Raw genomic sequence first — 23,296 nt, 5'->3', positions numbered from 1 at the left:
CTTTCTTTCTCTTTCCTACTCTTTCCCTTCCTTGCTATGGGGGTTTGAATCAGATTTCCCCTCACAACTTCCTGTGTTCTGAAGGCTTGGTTCTCAGCTGATGGCAAGTGGGGAGGTGGAGCCCCACTGGAGCAGCCGTGCTGCTGGGGACCCGCGTACGGGTGCTATCGCCAGCTACGCCCTTGCCAGAGTTCGGCTCACTCTCTTGCTGCTCTACTCCACCCGCTGTGGCAGAGGTGACGTCCAGGGCCTGCTCATGCCACTGTCTTCTGCCATTATGAAGCCTCCACTGAAGACTCTAAGCCAAAACGAAGACACTGCCCATTTTGTCCCAACAAAGTTACTGCAACATTGCTGGTTACTACAACACTTGATTTATATTCATTTCTTTTCTCCATTACTTATTATTATAATTATTTTGTTTCTCTCTCATATATTCTTCTAGATGAACTTTAGAGTGAAGTCTTTTGAATAAGTAAAGGAAACTTAAAAATTCAGATCTTATTTAGCATACAAATTAGTTTGGAAGAATTTTGTATCTTTAGCATGTTTATAGTCACAACCAGTTACATCTTACTACCCATGTGAAATGTCTCCCAATGAATATTCATTGAGTTATTAAATTATCTTGAGTAATTTTTGTCAAATGAATATATAGGTTTTCTATATTTTTTCTAATTTAATAAACGATTCCTTTTTATTTGATTATTTCTGCATTAAAGAAATCAGAATTTTCTATTTTTCTGATTTGTATAGGTGAGAATCTCATTATATACAAGAAAGTGATATTAAAGGTTGAATAGCATCACAAGAACAAGTGGACAAAGTTTGTTTTTTATTTTATAAGTTTTATTGCATAAAAATTGGATGACCAAATAGCACATTTTATTTTCAAATAGGCAGGAAAAAAGTAATAATTGAATATGGCTAAGATAAAAAACTTTAATATATTTAATTTTCTTGCTAAAGGTTAGATTTGTCTTCAGAAAATTCTAGCTATGAAAGTTGAATCAAAGTTTAATTACACAGCATGTCTGGATGCATTAGAGTTAGTAGAGTCTGAATGATATATATAATGTGACACTTTCAGGTACTGAGAAATTTCCATGAAAAGGAAATAGAAATCATTTTTGAGATACCCTTGAACATACCTAACTTTACCTCATAGGGCATATTTTTCTCCTCTTAGAAATTATAGAATTGATATTAATATCTGGTAATAACACAAAATAAAATAAATGCTCAATTCATACTTTAGAAATCTCTGGAAGAGCTTAAGTGGCTGCCTATTTATAAAATCAAACCATATCAGACAATTTAATTTTCTTATGACAGCATGCTAGTCCATAAAGATGACAAGCATTTGAAAAACAAAATTTATTTTAATTTCAGCAAGTGCTTCTGTTCTATTGTGTATGACACATTATTTAGAAGATAAGGAAACATGGTGTAGTGTACAGTTCTCAATGGCTAGTTACCATAGTAGCTTTCAGCTAGATGGTGTTATTAACAGGTGTCCACAGGAACGTCTGCTGGGACCCTTTGAAGCAAGAGCTTGATATATAACCTAAATAAAAGATATGAGATGTTACTAATTAAATCTGTAGATCTTTCTCAGATTTTTCAGATACTTAATGGTATTGGGGGCTAAACTTCTGAAATATTAGACAAAAGATTTTAAAACATTGCGAGCATCAGGGAAATCTATATGGTGTGAGGAAAACTTTGGGCTGATACAGTAACATGGCTTGGACAGAATCCATGAGGATTCTACAAAGATTCCAGTTGTTTTGTGGCACAGAAGTTTAACTGAGCTAAACCATCTGTTAAAAGAGAGTGGGAAAGACATCAAAAAGGAAGGAAAGAAGGGAGGAGTTAAACAAACCAGGGAAGGAGGGAGACATAGAGGGGGAAAGAGGAGAAGTCAAAGAGGAGAAGGAACACAAAAGTAGAATTTCGTTTTTAAAAATATTTTATGTATTTACTTATCAGAGAGAAAGAGGGAGAGGGAGGGAGAGAGAGAGAAGCAGCTAGATATATATATAGAATGGGCATGCCAGGTCCTTTGGCTCTGCAGGCAAGCGCCTTAATTGCTAAGCCATCTCTCCAGTTTAGAATTTAGTTTTTATGCATATGATATAGATGATATAAAAACTCATTCTTCTACCCAATGGAAGCCATGCTTCTGCTTAGCAATATTTTTCATTTGGTCAACACATTTAAAAATGCTGTGAGGAAAAATGAAGAGAGTTTTGAAGAAGATAACAGGAATGATGGCAATGCTGCAAGACACACCCTAGACTGAACAATTAGGAACTTCGTATTATTTGGACTTCACAAGGGAAAGGCAAGGGATGGTCTCATTATTATTTTCAAGTACAGGAAACCTGTTTTTGTGTGTAACATGGTCCTCATAGTTGATTTCTGTGGTCTGTAGAATATGAAAGCAGCACAAAGGAGCGCATGACTGAAGCAAAAAGGCAAAAAAAAAAAAAAAATGTAGAAGAAATCTGCAAAGCAGGTGTCTAGAGCATCAGCGCCAAATACCTTGTGGAGTGTGTGTATGTGTGCGTGTGTGTGTGTGCCTGTGAGAGCGGGCATGTGTGTGCCGCACCACAGTGGGAATGTGCAATCCGAACACTGTATGTCCCTTGCCACCCACTGAGGCAACGTTTCTTGTTCACTCTCTTTTCACCAGGCTAGCTGGCCTGCAAGCTTCCGGGGATTCTCCTGTCTCTGCCTCCCACCTCTCCATAGGCACGCTGGGATTACAGATGTGTGATAGTGTGACACGCTTTTTATGTGTCACCGGAGTCCAAAACGCAGGTCACCACATTCAAGCAGCAAGCGCGTTTCTCCACTGAGCCATCTCCCTGATCCTGCTCAGAAATGATTTCTAAAGGAGACCTCACGCTAAGCAGCAATACGGATTTCCACAGGATGTAACATGAAGTTTGAAAAAAAAAAAAAAAAGCTGCGGAAAAATGACCTAAACTGAGGAGAGCAAAGTACAGACGCCCCACAAGCCAAATCTGACGCACTTCCTAAGTGTGGGCGACTTATGAGCTTTCACCACATTGCCCAATCAGCCATATGCCCAGCCCTGACCTTTGTATTTTAAATGATTGAAAATACAATACAAATTTCGTGAGGTAAAAATCATCATGATTCACTTTCAGTGTCCATAAATAAAACCTTGTTAAAACTCAATCCAGGGGCTGGTTCAGCGGTTAAGGCCCTTTCCTGCAATGCGTAACCCACCCAGGTTCAATTCCCCAGTACCCATGGAAAGCCAGATGCACAAAGTGGTGCCCTGTGTCTGGAGTTTGTTGGCAGTGACTAGAGACCTTGGTGCACCCATTCTCTCCCTCTCCCTCTCTCTCTCTCTCGCTCTCCATCTCTCTTTCTCTCCTTGCAAATAATTAAATCAATCGATACATAAATAATAGCCCTTCAATCCTGCCCATTCTTTCATGCTCTTGCTTGTGGCTACTGTACCACCTCGAAACTTCAGAGCCAATGACACTGAGTGCATGCAGTTCCCAAAGCCCAGAAGAATTACTATTTTGTTGGGTGGGCAGAGACTTCCTGATCCCTGACTTAAATGGTTGTGCACACATACTTACCTTCAGAACTTAGAAGTTTTCCCTGTTGTAATAAAAACGAACACCCCTAGGGTCTGCTGACGAATACACACGGCACATCTTTTGAAGTGTCTTTGACAGGGCTTTGGGTCCGCAGCAGAACACGCCTATGCTGCTGCTGTGGGAGGGAAAGACTGTTACCTGGGCCAGGCCAGCCAGAAGTCAACACAGACTCGAGACACGAGGACATGGTCCTGGTTACAGCTTATTTATGTATTTTCTTATCTGCATGGACTTCCTCCTCCACCCCCAGAGATTCCTTCCTCCAGGGTCCCCAAAGCCCTTGCGGTTGCAGAGACTGGAAGGGGCTGAGATGGCAAGGAGGGGACTTGGCGGTAGAGCCGGTGCCCGCTGGGCATGTGGTCAGGTGAGCTCATTCTGACCGCAGCACCTGCAGTACTGTCTGGCATAAGCAGACAATGGGCATGTTGTTGATGCAGGACTGGAGAAATGGTCGCGTTGATCATGACTATTGTCTGTATGGTTTGGGCAAAGCTGGAAGTCTCGCCTGGATAATACAAGGATAGAAATTACATTACGTGTTTTGTTTTTTTTTTTTCTTCAAGGTAGGGTCTCACTGTAGCCCAGGCTGACCTAGAACTCACTCTGTAGTCCCAGACTGACCTTGAACTCACAGTGATCCTCCCACCTCTGTCTCCCAAGGGCTGGGATTAATGTGTGTGTGTGTGTGTGTGTGTGTGTGTGTGTATTCTATATTAACTTTATATTTAATTTGAGAGAAAGACAGAGAAAGAGACAAGAGAGAGGTAGAATGAGAGTGAAGAATGGGCACTCCTAAGCCTCTGGCTGCTGCAAATGAAATTCAGAAGAATGTGCCACTTTGTGTGTTTCTCTCTTTATGTGGGTACTGGGGAATCAAACGCAGGCCAACAGGATTTTCAAGCAAGTACATTTAACTGGCAGCTCCACATTGTATCTTTTACTGAAAACAAAATGAGGCAATGTAATCAAGTGATTTTTAAATATTTATTGATTTAGTGTGTGTGTGTGTGTGTGTGTGTGTGTGTGTGTGTGTGTGTTACGTACACAGCACCGTGCACATGTGGAAGTCAGAGGACGGTACTCAAGCAGATCTCACTTCCACCTGCTGAGGCAGCGTCTCATTGCTCACTGCTGCGTTCTGGAGCTTCTGGGAAATTCTTCTGTCTCCACCTCGCTTTCTGCTGTCGGCACACTGGAAGGGCAGAGCTCTGCTTCCAGCTTTTCTATGAGGGTCTGAGGATCTGACCTCAGGCTCTCAGAGCTGCTCAGGAAGTGCTTTTTCCCACTCAGCCATCTTCCCATCCCTCAAGAAGGTTTGCAAAGGGTTAGCTATTACAAACATCATGTTCAGTCCCGCCATTTTTAAAGATAGTACCATGTCCACCAAAGCAATCGAAACTTGGATTTATTTCTCCTGCTACAACTGCTTTGATTCACAAAGAAGGCTGAGATAAAGAGATGGCAAGGAGATGCGTTGCTGAAGTCACCCAAGTGTCCCTAATCATGACACTTCAGAAGACAGGGCCGAGGGGGTATTTTTGCATGCGCATCACAAGAGCGCTCATGTCCCTTGTCCCTCTGTTTACATAGGAACAGTGCTTTGGATCAGGGGTTCAGGCTGTCCCTTGAAGTCAGGATTCACCAGTCCCCAGAGGAAAGCACATAGAGCACACCTTTCCTCCACCCTTGTCTTGAATATCATTATGCCTTTGAGCACTTTTCTACTTTCCTGAGTCAACAGAAGTTGTCAGTCTACTCTACATCAGAAGTTCTCAAACTTTACTGTGTGTGTCGGGGGGGGGGGGAGAGGGAATTATCTAGGCAGATCTTTAAAATACAGATTCCTGGGCTGGAATCCATGGAATGCGTGGTTGGCAGTGAGCCCGGGTGATTCTGAGGCACATGGGTCTATCATGTCTCTGAGAAGCGCTGCCTCAGGGAAATTCGTCAGACCTGGGGTCAGCCCTCCATATCACTTCTGTTCCTTCCATTGGCTTTTCTTGGGGAGTGCCTGGGCCATGGTAGAATTGATGGTTTAATTACACTGCAAAGAAGACTTGACAATTTATCAAATCGCTTCATTTATGAATGAAAATAAGATTAAAATGTTCACACACTGCTTTCAGAGATATTGTTCCCTTGGCTAGATTGGAGAAACACTTTAAAAAAAATACATGAACATGTAGTAATTTGATAATCTTCCCATCCCATTATCTTCCCTTGTCCCTTCTCCCCTGTCCCCATTCCCCTAAGGACCCTTCTCTTTCAAGGTAGTCCTTTCACCGTGTCGTTGTCTCATTCATTTTGTCCTCCATGACACAAAAGTTGATATACTCAGAACCATGTGACGTGTTGGGGGTAACTATTGAGGGGTTATGAATGTACCACATGGTTCATGTCAGAAAAAAGGGTGCCCCAAAGAATGCCTGGGCCCCCTGTGGCTCTTAAGTTTTTTTCTGCCCCCCCCCCTCTGCAATGTTTCATGAACTTTGGAGAGTATAATAGAAATCTTTTTTTCGAGTTTAGATCTCAGCTGATTATCCTCTGCTTTGATGAACTTTGAGTCTCCTCAGTGTCTGTTGCCATCTCCATGGAGAAGGTTCTCTGGCTGGCAGTGAGCATGGCACTCATGTTCATTCTGCCACTTCCTCCACAATGGCTTCTGGGTCTTGCCTGGTGTGACTGAGATGAATCATCCGTTGCTAAGCACAGGGCGTTTTTTTTTTTTTGTTTTTTTTTTCTTACCATTTTTGTTAGTCTTGGGTCTTCCCAGTGATTTCCTCCTTCTGCAAAAAGAAGGTTTTCCAGCCAAAAGTGAGATCAGCATTAACCAAAGGGCATAAGCATACTCATTTGTCAGGATTTTGGTGGGCATAACATCTTCATTTATCCCAGGAATAGTGGAAGCTTCCCTCTGGGGGGTCTATGACCTTCCAAGACATAGGTTTTTGACTAGGTTCTCAGTTCCAGCACAAATTCCCTCCCACTGAGCAGGCCTCATATCCAATCTGAGAGCAGTTGGTTATGCCCACACCTTAGGTGCCATGATTGTACTCATGGGTATATCTTGCCTTGTTGGTTGATTTTGTAGCTTGCATGCCACTGGAGAGCACTTTTTTTTTCTGAAAATAGTTCCCACTAAAAGAACATGAAGTGATTTTCCAGTGTTTATGGAAAGAAAAGGCAATGGTTAAAGATGCCGTTCTTTCCCTCATTTGGTTTCTGGGTAGTTTTGGACACAGTAATTGTCTTCTCAAAGCCTGTGACCTCATGGAAAAGTCCGGAGCATTAGTTTTGAGCTCCTGGAATCTCTGCTGCTCTCCCAGTTTCTCTCTGAGGATGAAATAAGACATGCCAGGTCCTGGCACGGTCCCATGTGTGGCACATGGTGGTTCTCTATTAAATGCCATTCTTATTCGTGTCCACAGGGTTCTGTGGCTGTGCATGGCTGAATGGGAGATGGGATGCCTGGTGTGAATGCAGAGGCCATTGCAGACTTGGTAGGGCTAGCACTGACCATCACGTTCCGCTGTGTGTGATGTGGAATGGGAGTGTGTGTTGTCTGTTTGTCTATGCTGTGCCCCGAGCACTTGCCTGCAATAGGGTGTGCCCATCTTTCACTGGCTGGAGCACAATGTTGGGTGTCTTGCTCCATCGCTCTTCCATCCCTCCTTTCTTTTTTCTTTTCTTCGAGGTAGGGTCTCACTCTGGTCCAGGCCGATCTGAAATTCACTATGTAATCTCAGGGTGTCCTCGATCTCACGGCAATCCTCCTACCTCTGCTTCCCGAGTGCTGGGATTAAAGGTGTGCGCCACCAAACCTGGCTCATTCTTTTTATTTTAATTAATTGATTTTGTTTTTTTTGAAGTAGGGGCTTGCTCTAGTCCAGTCCGACCTGGAATTCACTATGTCATCTCAAGGTGACTTCAAACCCATGACATCCTCCTACCTCTGCCTCCCTGGTGCTGGAATTAAAAAGGCATGTGCCACCACGCATCTTCCATCCATCCACTCATTTTCTAAAAAATATTTTACAATTTATTTATTTATTTGGCAGAGAGAGAGAGACAGAGAGAGAGAGAGAGTGAGTGAGAGCAAGCCAGGGCCTCCAGCCACTGCAAACGAACTCCAGACATGTGCGATCTTGTGCATCTGGCTAATGTGGCTCTTGGGGAATCAAACCTGAGTCCTTTGGCTTTGCAGGCAAACGCCTTAACCGCTAAGCCATCCCTCCAGCCCCTGTCCATTCTTATTTGAGCTTTTACTTTACAATAAAGTCTTGTACTGATTGTAGAGCTTGTAGTTCTTTTTCCGTGTGCATGTGAGTCCCAGTGATTCTTGGGCTTTTGCCCCTCTAAGGGACTGAGGTCAAAGACACACATGCTCATGCCCAGCTGCTTATGTGGGTATGGGGGATCAAACTCCTGCATCTCAGGGGTCCCCTCAAGCTATCATGCTTTCACAGGAAGTGGTCTTAACTACTGAGCCATCTCTCCAGCCTCAGCACTGGGTTTTGAGCTTTGGGTGGGTCGGGTAAGACCCTTCCTGATGAGGCCTCACAGCTTTGCTTCCTGTGAGATGCCCAGAGGTGTCCTTGCATCCATTTTCAAAGATGCTATTATGGATGGTGATATTTTACCATTGACGTTAGATGTCACCAAAGAGATTGCCACTGGCCCGTTCCCTACCAGCCGAGACCGCCCTTTCGTCTGTAGCCACAGGCCACCGCGTGCGGAGGTTGATGGCGCTCTTTGATGTTCTCTCTGCCTTTAAGACCTGTTTCAAAGCGTTCTGATTGCAGGCTTCCAGGTGGACCCTGGGTGTCTCCAACGGTTCACAGCTCCCCTGCCTCTTTGAAGTCAGGCTCCTACACAGCACAGTGAAGTACAGACTTTTCCGCACTCAGGGTTTATCACTGTCATGGTTATGCAATCACCAAAAAGTCTCACAAAGGCCATTCATTATCTACCTTCAGCTGTGGCCGAAAGGTCAGCCTTTCACTTGCTCTCTGCGCATCACCGTCCCCCAGGCCCTCTGCTGGCCCACTTGCTAACCCGCCTGGGCGGTTTATGGCTCCAAGTCCAGAGCTTCCACGATGCATCCTATGAACCACGCGGCTGAGAAATCTGCACCGAATGGTTAAAGCACAGATGTGGCAGGGTTTTAATTTTATTTTAGCTTTTTTTTTTTTTTCCTTTTATGAGGCAATGGACAAGTGCAGCAGAACCCAAATAGGGTTGGTAGAAAAAAAAATTCTTCCATAAAAATTTAATTATCCTCAATTGCTTAGGAAAAAAAAAATGATTCTCTGCAAAAGAAGTATAAAAACACAAGGCACCATTTATCCTCTAGTTTACAGCCTGCTCGCTGCAGAGCTTACGCAGGGCGTGAGGAGCTGCTGGATCAGGGACGACATTAATGGCATTGATCAGCCTGAGCGGCTGGCCTGACTTTGATGAGGAAAGGACGAATTTCACAGAGGCTGCAAAGGTGCTTAACAGTCACAGCATTATTTCGAGCTCTGGAACACAATAAAGAAACTTCCCCCTTCCCTTATATTTGCTAAATAACTACTGGTGCTCGTCTATGTGTGGTGTGGTGTGGGTGTGAGTGTGTGTGTTCAGAACAGTTCAGAGATGATATGCATGAAAGACATCAAAATATCACCCACCAGGAGATCTCAGCCCTGCAGATACATATGAGGGTGGGCATGCCCCAGAGTCATCCCACCACCTCCCTGGATTCACAAGTTCTGCTCCCGTGAACGCTTCTCTCTTTAAATTGTATGTTTGCTTTTATGCCTTGGCTTTTATGCTTGGTAAGTTATAACCCTGTAGGGGCAGACCCTAAACCCCGTTTAAAAAAAAATCAAATTACTTTATATCCTGAGTGTGTTCTGCAAATAAAATCGATAAACAGAAGCTTCCTGCGGATTTATGGAGGCTTTCGGAAGAAGGCACCATGAGCTGCAAACTGTTTTCAGGCACTGGACACACAGTTTCTGGTTAATCTTTGCTTGAAAGTGTTTTTCATTAGAAATGCCTCCACATGATTTATCACACAATTATATTTTGTACGACACCTTCTTTTTCATAACCACAGATAATAATTGTGCTGGCTGGCTTTTGTTCTTTTTAACCTGCGTCCTGGTCAACACGCAGCAGCCAGCTACACTGTTTTTGTCAGCGTCTGTGACAGCTAGTCTTGTCAACTTGACTGGATTTAGAAGCAGGGGTGTATCTGTGAGGAGCTGGACTGGAGAGGCAACACCCTGCCCTGAATGTGGACGGCACCATCCTATGGCTAGGGGTCCAAGGACGGATGACGAGAAGAAAACAAACGCAGCACCAGCATCCATCTGCTTCCTGACTACGGATGTGCTGGGAACAGCCACCGCAGGCTTCGGCTGCCTTGTCTTCAGACCTCTAACTATGAGCCATAAACAGTCCTTTCTCCCTGAGTTGCTTCTTGCCGGGTATTTGGTCACAGAAATGGTAACTGATAAAGCATCCTAAGTATTCAGTTATTCACTAGCATCATGCTGGCCATGAGAGACACACGGAAAGCAAGATGCGGCGGAGCAGTGCCTTTAGTCCCAGCACTGGGGAGGCTGAGGCAGGAGGATCTGTGAGGTCCAGGCTAGCCTAGGGCTACAGATTGAGTTCAAGCTCAGCCTGGACTAGACTGTGATCCTAGCTCAGAACAGCACAAAACAGCAAAACAAAACAAAACAAGTGTTGCTTGGCTAAAGCTGTTGGCCTTCAGGATCTTATGGTAAAATTGAGGAAGAAAAGAAATATAGTTGACTTGTAGCATTGGATCCAAGAAAATGACAAATACCTTACCCCCACTTTTAAAAATCAACTTTGTCCTTTCCCTTGTCCCCCTCCCGGTGAAGACATGCACAATCAAATATTTTTCCATAAGTAATATTTTGGTAGATGGTCTCATCAAGGTAAGTTAGCAATGACACACCTACCCCCTCCTTCCTGACCTCCTTTGCTTCTACCACACATGAGGTAGCACTAATAGTGTCCGTTGGCCTTCCACTTGGCCATACCCGGAGGGCCGAGCGTCTTCTGGTGGAAAGGTGCTGTTTAGATATGCTGACAATGTCCCCATTGTGTCTCCATGGCAGCTTTACTTTTCTCATAAAGCTATAATTCATCGTGGGTTGGATTTCCATTCGAAGCTATTTCTTTGGGCGTTCTGAACGTTTTAGTCATATAATGCACGTTTAGGATATCCTGTTAGATAAAGGAGCTTGCACGCTATAATCAGAATGCTAATTTCCTAAAAATATCACGCAACAACATTTCGCACATATGCACACACAAATGAGAGTGGAAGGGCGTGCACGCAGGCACATGTAGGTCCAGATGGACCCATTTACTCAATTTAGTCAAAAGGTATGTTTTTTTGCATTTCTGAAAACAATGGATGGTCTGAAATACATTCTCGTAATATATATCCGAAGCCCCGCGTCATATGGTAAATGGGCGCCTCCTACGTGTCTGGGTTGGGTTGTGCTGCCCTGAGAAGTGGCAGTAATCTTCTATTCATTATTTTTCTTCAGGATAAAAGAATAATTTCTGATAAAGTTATGAGAAAAGTGGGCAAATCTTTAAAGTTTTTATGGTAATTAATTACATAAAGTTCACACCTACAAGGCATGGTGAAATTATTAGCAGATAAGTCAGAAGCAGCAAACTATAAATATTATCTGAAGCACAAGATCAGAGACTGAAGCCCCATGGAAACACCTCTTAGTCAATTAATTAAAAACAGCTGAGCCACAGTTTCACAAGGGTGAATAGCTGCACAATGTGTGTTTGTCAAAAAGTAGCTAGATGTGACAAAGTTATATTTATTTTTCACTCTGCCTACCTTCTTGGAAATGATTTCCCGATTTCTGAACACTTGTCAAAAGGTTGGAAGCACATTGAGAATGTTTACCAAAAAAAATGAAGTACAGCTTCCATTTCTGTACAAGACATATTTCTATAGATTAATAAGACATAGGTGTCAATGCATGTATTTAATTAGCCTACTGTATTTTAATTGGGTGAATGAAGTATGCTTTGGGTCCCTTTTTTTTTGCTTGTCTAATTGAAGTCATATATAACAATTGTCAAATGTATGAGACTTTGGATGTAGCAATAAAAGACTTACTTTTTTAATACACCCATTTACCATTTGTTGGTTTTCTCTTAAAACTATACTTGTATTTTCATAAATCAGTGGATATAATTACCAAACTTCATTACAGATAAAAACAATAGAGCACACTTTCCTGTTTTCTCCTCCTAGTCTTTGATCTATTTTTAATTTTTTCTTCCTGCTCCTTATATGTATTCATTTTGATGCCATCAATTTGTTTCTCTATTACTGTTATTTTTGCAATTTTCTGGTTCCTTTAGAACTTGCCCAACTCTCTTTGATCTGCTTCCCTTCAAGCTTTATTTTTTGGTGCTGTTTTTCATGTTCTATAAAATTTTTTTTTTTACCCCTCTTCTCTTCATACTTTTGCTTTAAGACTTTCTTAGAGCAAGAGGAGACTCCAGCTTTGAGTGAGCGGAGTACATGCTTTTGTAAGAGTGAGTCCTCAGAATCCTTGGCTTCGTGCTGATGAATAGACACATTTGAGCACGTACTTCAAAGACCTTCAAGAACAAAGACCCTTTTCTGAGGCCACCAACAAACCCGCTGGTTCCTCCTGACCCATCTTTGCCAAAAGATGCGAGCTAATGGCAGGATGAGCCTGTCTTATGAGAGTAGCCAAGTGGGCTTGGGAACAAACATCTCAGTGACATAACAAGGGGAAAACACACTGTTTATCTCCTTAATAACCATCTTGACGAAAATTAATGTGACTTTGTCCTTTGTCCAGAATAGTAATTGGACCGGGTGCTTCATTTCTACCTGGACAAAGGCCAGGATATTGAAATGCTTTTCAGTATTAGATTTGCTTGTTTAAAAATTAAATTTTATTGGCATTCTTTTTCTGAGATTTCTTCATTAAAAGCTTCATCAAACATAAATCTTTTTTTTTTTCCTTACACAGCAGAAAAACAAGATTATTTTAAGGAGGTCATTGTAAGAGTCTTCTAGAAAGACAGTGCTAAGCTTTGTACTGGTCATTTGCTTTTCTACAGGGACCTGACATTCCAGGGATGACATAATGATTGACTTTGTTTGGGTGTGTCCAATATTAAAGACATTGATGCTTAAGGCTATATAAAAGGTCACTGTGTTCTAGAGTCTCAAGTCTTTACAAATATGACATTTAAAATGTCTTTCAACTAGGGAGTATGCTGTAGTGTCTTAGTTCTATGACAGCCAAACCTTAAGGCCTTGTCTCCCCTTGGATGACACAAAATTATGAGTCAGGGAGAGAGAGTCTGCATTGCTGCTGTGTTGGGAAATGCAACCAGCCACTAAGTGTGTCTGTGTCCTTTGGTGATGGCTCCTAGAAAGAGATGAGCAGTGTTCTGACAGGGGAGACAAGGGACGGGAGGACGATACAGTTTTCTCCGCTTTAAACTGTCCTCTACTCACTCCACAGCGAGATGGAGCAGGTACATCTCTCAGCACTGCAGAGCATCAGTTTGGGGGCAGAGGTTGTGCAAGTCTAGTTTGACCTCAGTCTCTTCATGCTCTGAGTTTCTGGCTCACACTTGCTGAGCAAAAAGAGAAGATTAAATGGTTTGGTTGGAAAGGCTTTCTCATCTGCTGTTATAGGTACCTTTCCCATTGCTGGGCAACCATCTGACCAGAAGCAGCTTTTTTTTAAAAAAAATTAATTAAATTATTCATTTATGAGAGAGAGAGAGAGAGAGAGAGAGAGAGAGAGAATGGGCACACCAGGGCCTCTAGCCAATGCAAATGAACTCCAGATATATGTGCCACCTGATGCATCTGGCTTACATGGGTCCTGGGGAATCAAACCAAGCAAGGTCCTTTGGCTTTGCAGGCAAACGTCTTAACCACTAAGCCATCTCTCCAGCCCCAGAAGCAGCTTGTAAGGGAGGAAAGGGTTTATGTCATCAGGCCTACAGATTCCAGGTGAAACACCATCAATGGTGGAAGAAGTTGGCTTACTCCATCATACAGCAGACATCAGATACAAGCAACTAGAGCTCAAACTGCTCTGAACACCCCCGGCAGGGCAGGACTACAAGATCCACCCCACACCCCAATAACATACCTCTTCCCAGCAGGGCTCTGCCTGCTGGAGACTCAAGTTGCAGAGTAAATCTTAATCAAAAGCATCTGGGCTGGAGAGATGGGTCAGTGGTTAAAACACTTGCCTGTAAAGCCTGATGACCTGGGGTTTGGTTCCCCAGCACCCACATAAAGCCACATGAACAGAGTGGCATGCCATATGCAGCTGGAGTTTGTTTGCAGTGGCTGGAGGCTCTGGTGCACCCATTCTCACTCTCTCTGTCTCTCTGTATTCCTCTGCTTATACATAGTAAGTAAAAAAAAAATTTTTTTTAAAGCAAAAACACACCTCAGTTTATGAGACCATACATTCAAACCACCACATCCGGACTGCAAACTTCACGTGTAACCAAGCTACATACATTGCAATTGAACAAGCATAGTAAAGAATGGGGCTATCTATGTGAACTTAATATGAACATGTCTATGTTAGCAGTCTGAAAAGTAGGAAAACACATTTTGTGATCAATTAAAACTGAGGGCACATTTGTTCAAAACTACATTTTTCCCCCAAAGGAGAAAAAAAAAAATGAACAAAACAAACCAAGTCATCACATGTGAGCTTATAAAATGTTAATTTCTACATATAAACTTTTTAAGGCTTTTGCAGGTGAAATGATCCCATGTGATCTAGGCAAAAACCAGATGGATGTGAGGGGAGGGGAGGGGAGGTGACTTTCAGGGCTCAGAAAAGCTAGGGGTCTGAAACGCAGGCTTCAGTATTGAGGGGGAGCTTTAGGTCAAGGTTGTGAGGCTCCCCAGGCTCCTGGTGTTGGAATGGAGGGGCATGTCTGGAGGGAAGGGGTGGGGGGTTCTAGCGCTGGAGCCCTGGCGGAGCACTGGCAAAGCCAAGACAAGAAGCGGAGGAGGGCTTTAGTGCATGGCAGTTGGGGAGAGTGCCCAAGGCCATTTTCCACACCGCGGTGGCTCTGCCAGGGCATCTGGGGCTGAGCCTGTGGGAGACACAAGACTGTCCCACTCTTCAGGTGATCCGCACCCCTCCCTGCACGTTGAAGTTCAGAGTTAAACCCTTCCCGAACTGTCTTCAATTCTGCTCTTCTCGGGCTAATTCCAGGCCAGGAGGGAGTAGATACAAACGCCCCTTTCACTCATTTCTTCCCCAGTCTGGAGACCCTCACGGAACATCCTTGTCCCGAGGGTAGGGTTGCTCTGACAGGCTGCTGACAGGGGGGGACAGGGCGTCACAGACGTGCAGCAGCAGAAGTCAGAGTGACTTCCTACAGAGCAAAGGTGCTGGGGTTGCATGTTTATGAGCTTGGATGCTACTGGATCTCTTTTCCACATCCAGCTTCAACTAACGTCCTTCAAAATCCATGGAAGAGGGGGCAGAAAGATGGTTAGAGCCACACGTTGGGTCATTATGCACAGAGACATTGCCTCTTCTCCATAACTGATGGCTACCCCCACAATGCACGATCCACATTCCCCAATGAGGAGGGTCTCCATGGAGTGGGGAGGACCGGAAGGAGGCTAAGGATGGTACCAATATGACTTATACAGACTGTGTACATAACTAATAAAAAAAAAAGAAAGAAAAGAAAGCAGGGCGTGGTGGCGCACATCTTTAATCCCAGCACTTGGGAGGCAGAGGTAGGAGGATTGCCGTGAGTTTGAGGCCACCCTGAGAATACATTGTGAATTCCAGGTCAGCCTGGACTAGAGTGAGACCCTACGTCGAAAAACCAAAAAGAAAAAAAGAAGAAAAAAAAAATCTGCTTCAACAAATGTAGTGACAGTTAATAAGCAATAACATGGTCAGACGGTCAGCGTCAGGCTTGGCGGCAGACTCCATCTCAAGGAATTAAGGCAGAAACAAGATAGAGGAGGACAGCTGACATCATCCTCTGGCCACCTGAGTATGGGTGCACATATCTGCATTCACACATGCATACACCACTCATACATACACCACATACACAACCCATACCACATACCACACACACACACACGCACACGCACACGCACACACACACAACCCCCCCCTCCCCCCGGCAAACAATATCATAGTTCTGGCAGAAAGAAAACATAAGGGAAAATGTAAAAAAAATAGATGAATTGACCAAAATATGGATTATACTCACTGGAAAAGTATTCTATGGAGCATAAAAAATACCAGAGAAGTACAAAAACCTTAATGAAGCAGGGCAGGCAGTAAGACCAATGAGCAGAAATGCAAAGAAAATGTGCAAGAAATCACGGCCAGTGAAGTGGCCAGAAATATGCTAGTAGGTTTTCATTACTGATAAGTGAGACACAAGAAAGGCCCGGCGTAGGCATCCTATGCAGCATGACTAGGTATGGTGGACATATGTTCAACTCTGGGCCTCACACATAGGGAAGACATTTCACTGTCCTCCGACTGTTGTGGTTCTCAGAACTCTTGTTCCCTTCAATGTGATTCTTTCAATCTAATTCCAGTGTCATGAGTCAAAATACAGTCTACGTGCTGAGCTCCAGCTGCGCGTCGCCTGTGAGATCTTGCTGCCTTCACTGCCTACCGGACTCTGCATGCTTAGTATTGAGAACGGCTGGCACCCCGTGCCCGCCACCCAGCCACGATCCTGCTCAATCCCTCACCGCTGAGTGAGGGAATGCTGCAATTTGGTTTCATGCCCAACGCCAAGTCCATCAGCAAGTCATGCCAACTGAACCCTCAGAGAATATTCAGGATCACGCTGCTTCGCACCACCTCCACTGCTGCTCCTCTGCCTACCAAGACTGCTCACTTCTGTCCTACGCGCCTTATTGACCAGTTTCTTACAGCAGCCAGGGTGATCCTATGCCACTCTTGGGCTCATATGGCTAAGTTGCTTCTTTTCTGGGGTTCAAATTCAAAGTTTTAGGATGACCTCCAACTGTCCCCTTTCACCCCTCCTGATGTCACCTCATGGGACTGGCATTCTTAACTACTCTGTGCAAGCTTCCTAGATCATGCCAGGATCAATATCTCCTACCTCAGGGCCTTGACACTTGCTTGTTTTCAGGTGCCTCCATGGCACACTCTTATACTTCCTTCCACTCTTTCCTCAAATATGGAAACATTCTTTTTTATTTGAGAGAGAGAGAGAGAGAGAGAGAGAGAGAGAGAGAGAGAGAGAGAGACAGACAGACAGAGAGAATTAGTGCTCCAGGGCCTCAGCCACTGCCATCAAACTCCAGATGCTTTTGCACTTAGTGGGCATGCGCGACCTTGAGCTTACCTCACCTTTGTGTGTCTGGCTTATATAGGATCTGGAGAGTTGAACATGGGTCCTTAGTCTTTTCAGGTAAGTGCCTTAACTGCTAAGCTATCTCTCCAGCCCGGAAACATTTTTTTTTTAAATGAAGACAACATTCAGACATACTGAATTTTAAGATCTGTAGATGGTAAAGGTTCAGGACAAAGGCTGGCTTGGAAGACATGCAGTAGTGAGGGCCACTGTTTGCAACAGGGTTTTCCACATTACCAAGCTCCTCAACACACCAGCACTTCAACACACATGCATGTACGTGTTCCTAAGTATGAAAACAGTATCGTGCATGGGTATTATTATCCCTGTTATGAACACTCAAATAAGCTCCCTTGTCCAAGGTCACATAGCTAGAGAGTCCTAGAACCAGGAGGTGCAGACCTCACTCCAGTCTTGTGACCGTGCCCACAGCAAGTGTTCTCTGCGTAAAGTTTATTCCCCAATGATGACAGTGACAGTGACCACAGAAATGAGGAGAGCAACAGTGATGAGAGAGGCTGACGGAGCACCGTGCAGTATTGCGCTGTGATAGGCACTTGACACGCATTGCATTACTCACCTCTCCACGCAGGATCCCAGGAGGCCAGCATTGCTGTTTGCGATTTGCAAGAGAAAGGGACTGACTCAATACCGGGGTAGATACATAGCAGAGGCATCTCTATGGGAACAGCAGAGCCAGGACAGACTCTGAAGTACCCAGAGTCCTTAACCATCATCACCCTGCATCCTTGCTTGGTCTTAGAACATGTTTCTCTCTCCACTTTTGCTCAGCACACTAGATATACTGTTAAGTGAATTCTCTAGTTGGGTAATTAGAGACCAACTGTACTCACCAAAGAATTTTTTTTTTTGAAGACATATGTTGTTTAAGAAATACTATCTTTAAATTGAGGTTAAGTGTGAGGAACTCTCAGCCAGTTAAACAGAGGCTTTTGGCTCCCTAAAAAGATGAATAGATGGTGGCCATCTTTTCTGAGGTAGATGTTCATCGGGGAAAGAAACGCTCAGTGCCACCTGCAGGCTCACTTTCCTCCTCAGCAGCCATTCGCATAAGCTTCAGGGAGGTGCCCAGTGGGCAGAGGAAAGAGAACTGGCTTTCCTTGCTCACCTGGGGTGATTGTAGGCGATCTGCTTGAACTCATCCTTCCAGTTGGGTCTCCCAAAGAAGGTCTTGTGCTTTAAGCCTGTAATCACATCCGTGTTTTCATCCCAGTGTAAAGCTATGTGAATAGCCTAAAATAAAAATTGTGGTATCAGATGACATTTGGGAAAAAAAATAGGACTGTCTGTAAATGAAGGATGAAGTCACTATCCTCATTTGTTGATTGAATACAGGGTTGTGGACGCTTATCACTCTAAGCAGATGTCTCCAGCCCTGCACCGTAGGGCAAGTCTCATGTCTCATTCATCTTTGCCTTGGCCCTTGGAACAAAAAAGCTTCCCTATGTATAGTAGGTATGCAATGACAAGTCCTGGGAAGAATGTTTTTCTTTATACAGTAAATGTGGTTAAAGGAAAAGAGCATGAAGCAACTCCCCCTGCTTGTTTTTTCTGACAAGCTTCTCAAAAATTAATCCCACCTGCTGTCCCCATTCACCTAATGTTAAACCCAGGGGTCTTGAGAAGGGCATTAGCAGATCAAAGTGTCGAGACATATCCTGAAAGAAACTGGGTCTTGCCGTCGGGTCTGTCTGCTGGGTTAAAGCAGTTTGATGGGCAGTGATTTCTAGATAGTTCCTGCAGATTGGTTCTGGGATTGCCCTTCCCCAAGTTACTAAAGACTGTGGATGCTCAAGTCCTGCATGTACATTTGCAGTGTGCTTGTCTATGGCCTGCTGACGTCCCCCTGTAGACTTTAAATCATCTCGGGTTATCTGTAAAACCCTAGTGCCCAGCACATGCTAAGTGAAGAGGTGTCAGGTTACATTGTTTAGGGAAAAATGACAAGAAATAAAGTAGCTGCATATATTCGGCCCAATTGGATTGTTTTCCAAGTGCTTTCAAACTGTGGTAGGTTCAGTCCACAGCAGTAGCACCAGTTGACTTGTGGGTCCAACTGTATACTTTTAGGGTCCAAGCGTAGGGATCGTGCATTCCGTGAGTGTGATAGGCAGGGCGTGGGTTCAGGGATTCAGAGCACAGCAAAGAGTGCGGTTGGCACACTGGGCACAACTGGTTGCCTTCAAACGGAGCCAGTCTACCCAGTCATCAGGTCATTAGTGGCCCAGAAATAAGAGGCTGGGTCACATCTTCCTGATGACTAGGCACAACGTTGCTGTCAATGTATTTCCCAGCCCCTGTTGAATCTGGCTGGCTTCCTTGTTTGTTTGTCCTGAACCTCCCTCGAGACCCATCGCCAGCTCTGGAGCCCATGCATCAGTTTGCTCTTACCTTCTGCCTCTCACCCACCTCACAGTCTGGGTCCAGCTCTCGCCCCAACTTCCTGCCGAGAGCCTGACTTGCCTGGATGGCTTTCTAACTAACTGGTCTAAGGAAGCAGCTCAAGGCCAAGGAGGTTGAGGTCAAAGTCATGGCCGTTGCGCCTATAGGTCAGTAGAAAGGGGCGGACTGGACTCTCCAACATCCAAGCTGTAGGAAGTTGCCACTGGGTAAGGTCGGACACGAGATGCCAGTGCTGCCACTGCAAAAGGAGCTGAAGATCACAGCTGCAGGCAAAGTGTGGGGCAGCGATGCGTCTTGGCGGGGCCACCCTCAGCGAAGCTTGGAAGCACGCCCCAAGATGCTTCGCTTGGCTGCTCTAGGGCCAATGGGAAATAGTGGGGCTCGCCCAGAGCTAGGCTGAGTTGGGTGGCCCACAGAGTACTTGTTAAGAAATCTGGACATTATTTCATCGGGAAAGAAAGACTGTCCCTACCGTGGATCCACCCAATCACTGGTGTTCAACCATTTGGAATTACATTTGTTCCATGTTTCTCAGCCCACTGTTAAATTAATCTCCAAACTCTTTTGATTTGCCCTTCATAATACCTCTTCCATCTGTCCCTTCTGTTCTTGTCATTTTGCCACTTGGAGGTTGCTGAGTTCAGTCTAACGATTGGCTATTTCTAAAACAGCCTCTTGATGCTTGAGTTACTGACAGAATGCACCAATTATTTTTTTTTTCCCCCTTAAATGTTGAGATTAGTAATTTCCTGCCTGAAGTCTGGGAGTTTAAAGAATTTCCAACATGTCATGGGAAAATTTTAAGATGTCTGTTTTAATTTACTTGCATTTAGAAAAAAAAAAATATTTCATACCCTACTCCCAAAGGGGCAGCGATAGGAGAGGACAGGATTGTGTTGTCACAAAATCGACTTCAGGTCTCTGTTAGAATCAAAGTCTCATAACTCCCAAGTGTCAAGGCATGGCTAAGTGGACACTTGGGACTCATTTACCTCAGAAGAAGAAGAGCAGACAAGGGGCTGGAAAGGCAAGAGACAAGACGCTCATCTGTACTTCACCAAATGGATCATCCATCAAAAAAAAAAAAAAAAATCCCACTTGGATAAAGAAAATGTTTGTTTGGAAAACATAATTAACACTATATAATTCATTAAGATGTATCAAGCCTAGTTCCCAAGAAACCTATGATTCAAATTATCCCAGAGGATTAAATATTTAAGGAGGACTGCAAATAAGACTATAAAAATTCATAAAGCTTCTGAATTTCAATTTTGCAGCACAGAGCCAAATTACAATGATGCTCCATCTCTCTCTCTCTCTCTCTCTCTCTCTCTCTCTCTCTCTCTCTCTCTGTGTGTGTGTGTGTGTGTGTGTGCTTGTGTGTGTGTGTGGCCCTGCATAGTAGCGCTGAGCATTAATTTATAAATTTAGTGATTACTGTAAAGCTCCATGGCTCAAATCCACTTTCCTTAAACGTATGTACCAGTGATGGTGGATATGGAAGTACTGATTAAAATACAAATTTCATAGCCTGGGAACCACTTCATTGTTAACACCAATATTTGAAGAGTTACTGGACTCAGATGCAATAGTCTTCATTCATACATTGACCATGGTAGTATTTTCAACATTGAAATAGTGTTGTCATCGATGTCTTGACATGTGTTATTTTTGTCAGACTCAGTGTTCACATTTCATGAATACCATGCCTGGCAGAACACCTGGCCAAGCAAAGACTACCTGAATCTTAGGTAAATAAATAAAGATACATGAACACAATTTCTGAGAACACCCTATGGAAAAGAAATCTCTAGACAGATCATGCCTCTATAGCTATTTTCTGACTCATACACTTTTCAATACAAAAGACAAAATATAAACAATGGGGAATCTTTTTTTCTGTTTAATTGTGTGCAGCTAAGAACCAATGAGGAGCTCAACAGACGATGTGGCTGGTTAACGATGTCACTATGAAGATGACAGATTCAAACTTTTGGGGGTTTTCCAATCTCTGTGTTTTCTTCTCTTTACCAGCCCACTTACCTTGTTTTTGTTCCTCACTAAGATGAGAACTGGATAACTGGAGAACCCACTAAGATAACCAGAGGTCTTTTTAATTGCAACATCTTAAATAGCTGTTCCTAGTTTAATTTTATTTCACTCTTTTATTTTTCTTTCTAAGACCATAAAAAAAGTAATTCTTCCCTGGTACCAGATAAGCCTGCGGCTCACGACTGCAGTGGGCTCCTCCTCTCTTCACTCTGCTTTGAGTGAGGCAAGGACGGGGTTGGTCTTGCTGGTTTACCTGATTTTCATTCCAGCCAGTGAGGAATATATGGTAACTCAACAAGTGAGCTTTCCCTCGCTCACTCATCTGCGTTTCCAGAGAGAGTAGGAGATCAGCAAACCACTCAAAGGCCCTGGCGTCCCGGCAGATCCAGTACAAGTACACCTGTCAAGAAAGAAGGTATGAGAGCTGCTGTGTTCCTCTGCCCATAATCGCACACTACTTTATCTCCATTAAATTATTTGAGCCCAAATGGGCACTTCTGCAAAATAATATGCTTCTCTCTGCCAGTGAACAAACTATCGCACTGTGATTTCTTTCGGGGAAAAAAAAAATCACATTGTATTTGAAAAGGCCCAAAGTGAATTCAGCGAGTCAGGGGTCTGGGGACCTTGCCAGCGACTCTGGATGAGGATCAACGCACCACACTTCTGGCTGTGTCTCTTCTGAGCAAGATTAATACTCATAACTCACTGTGCCTTTCACTGCCCCCCAAAGGGGATAAGCCGTTAGACCAGCCCCTTCATCTTTCCTTATGACCTAAGCTCAGGATTTCAACTCTTTTTCTCCAGAGACCCTGAAGGCTTGGGCACTAATCCACTTCACCAGCCCGGGCCTCTGGAGAATGGAGATTATGGTAATTGCAGACTCAAGCCAGAAATTTCCTCTCAGCAAGACCGATCAGTGTCCAAGAAAGCCGGTGACTGTGCCTGTGTGTCAACTGCTGTAGTGAAATGCTGTCTGGGAAGAAGTTCATCCTTTTTTTTTTTTAAACCCTCTACGTTGAGCAAATGGCAAGTGACAGGAAGTAGCTTGGGTTTGCTAAAAGAAAGCCCAGGCTTTTGTGCTTTGAGTTTTAGATAATTGCATCTGGAAGAAACCCCAGGAGACAAATCTGTTAATTCTCTAGATTTCTTTTTTCTCACATTCCCATCTCCCACTGCCCACCACTCTTCCCCGCACCTTCTCCCAAAGAGACATCTATAGGGTTTCACAACATCTGTGCGGGCAGGTCCCCACTCCAGGTGATGCCTTGGCATGTCCCTACATAGAAACTTCGCTAACAGCCAGGGTTGGCTTGCCTCCTCCTCTGCCAGCCGGCCTGCATGCTCGCCATCATATAATCAGATTCGCAGTCGAGATTTAATTAATAATCAAATTCAGGAGAAAAAGAAAGCCGCAGAATGTATTTCAAGTCCAAACATCTTGCCCTCGTCTCTTCAGCTTTATGTAGGACTTTATAATATTTTATAATTTATAACATTAGCATCTGGGAAGAGCAAAGGCAGAAAAGCTAACCTGTATCTCAAGAGCCAGAGACCACATAATTGTTGGACAGCTCCTTCTGAGGAGAACACTGAACAGCACCCATCCCAGCATAAGTGAACCCTTAGTCCCCAAGCATGATGACTGCTCCCCAAAAGAGCACCCCTGCATTCCTGGTTTCCACCTTTCTATCCAATGTGCAGTGTTCAGCCCCTCC

The 23,296-nt window shown here is 44.0% G+C and overlaps 1 protein-coding gene across 1 annotated transcript in view; it reads right to left on the bottom strand.

The window, feature by feature from the left end:
• Nucleotides 1-1,038: 1,038 nt before the first annotated feature.
• Nucleotides 1,039-23,296, bottom strand: part of Nox3 (NADPH oxidase 3) — a 73,614-nt gene continuing 51,356 nt past the window's right edge. Inside the window, exons 11-14 of the mRNA XM_004651111.3 lie at nucleotides 21,832-21,978; nucleotides 18,232-18,356; nucleotides 3,627-3,762; nucleotides 1,039-1,567 (exon numbers count right to left, since the gene is read on the bottom strand). Of these exons, the coding sequence (XP_004651168.2) occupies nucleotides 3,636-3,762; nucleotides 18,232-18,356; nucleotides 21,832-21,978 (399 nt within the window). The 3' untranslated portion in view covers nucleotides 1,039-1,567; nucleotides 3,627-3,635. The remainder of the gene's footprint in view (nucleotides 1,568-3,626; nucleotides 3,763-18,231; nucleotides 18,357-21,831; nucleotides 21,979-23,296) is intronic.

Source organism: Jaculus jaculus, chromosome 9 (assembly GCF_020740685.1).
Source record: "Jaculus jaculus isolate mJacJac1 chromosome 9, mJacJac1.mat.Y.cur, whole genome shotgun sequence".
NCBI classification, from domain to species: Eukaryota; Metazoa; Chordata; class Mammalia; order Rodentia; family Dipodidae; genus Jaculus; species Jaculus jaculus.
This window is presented reverse-complemented; position numbering and strand designations above follow the sequence as displayed.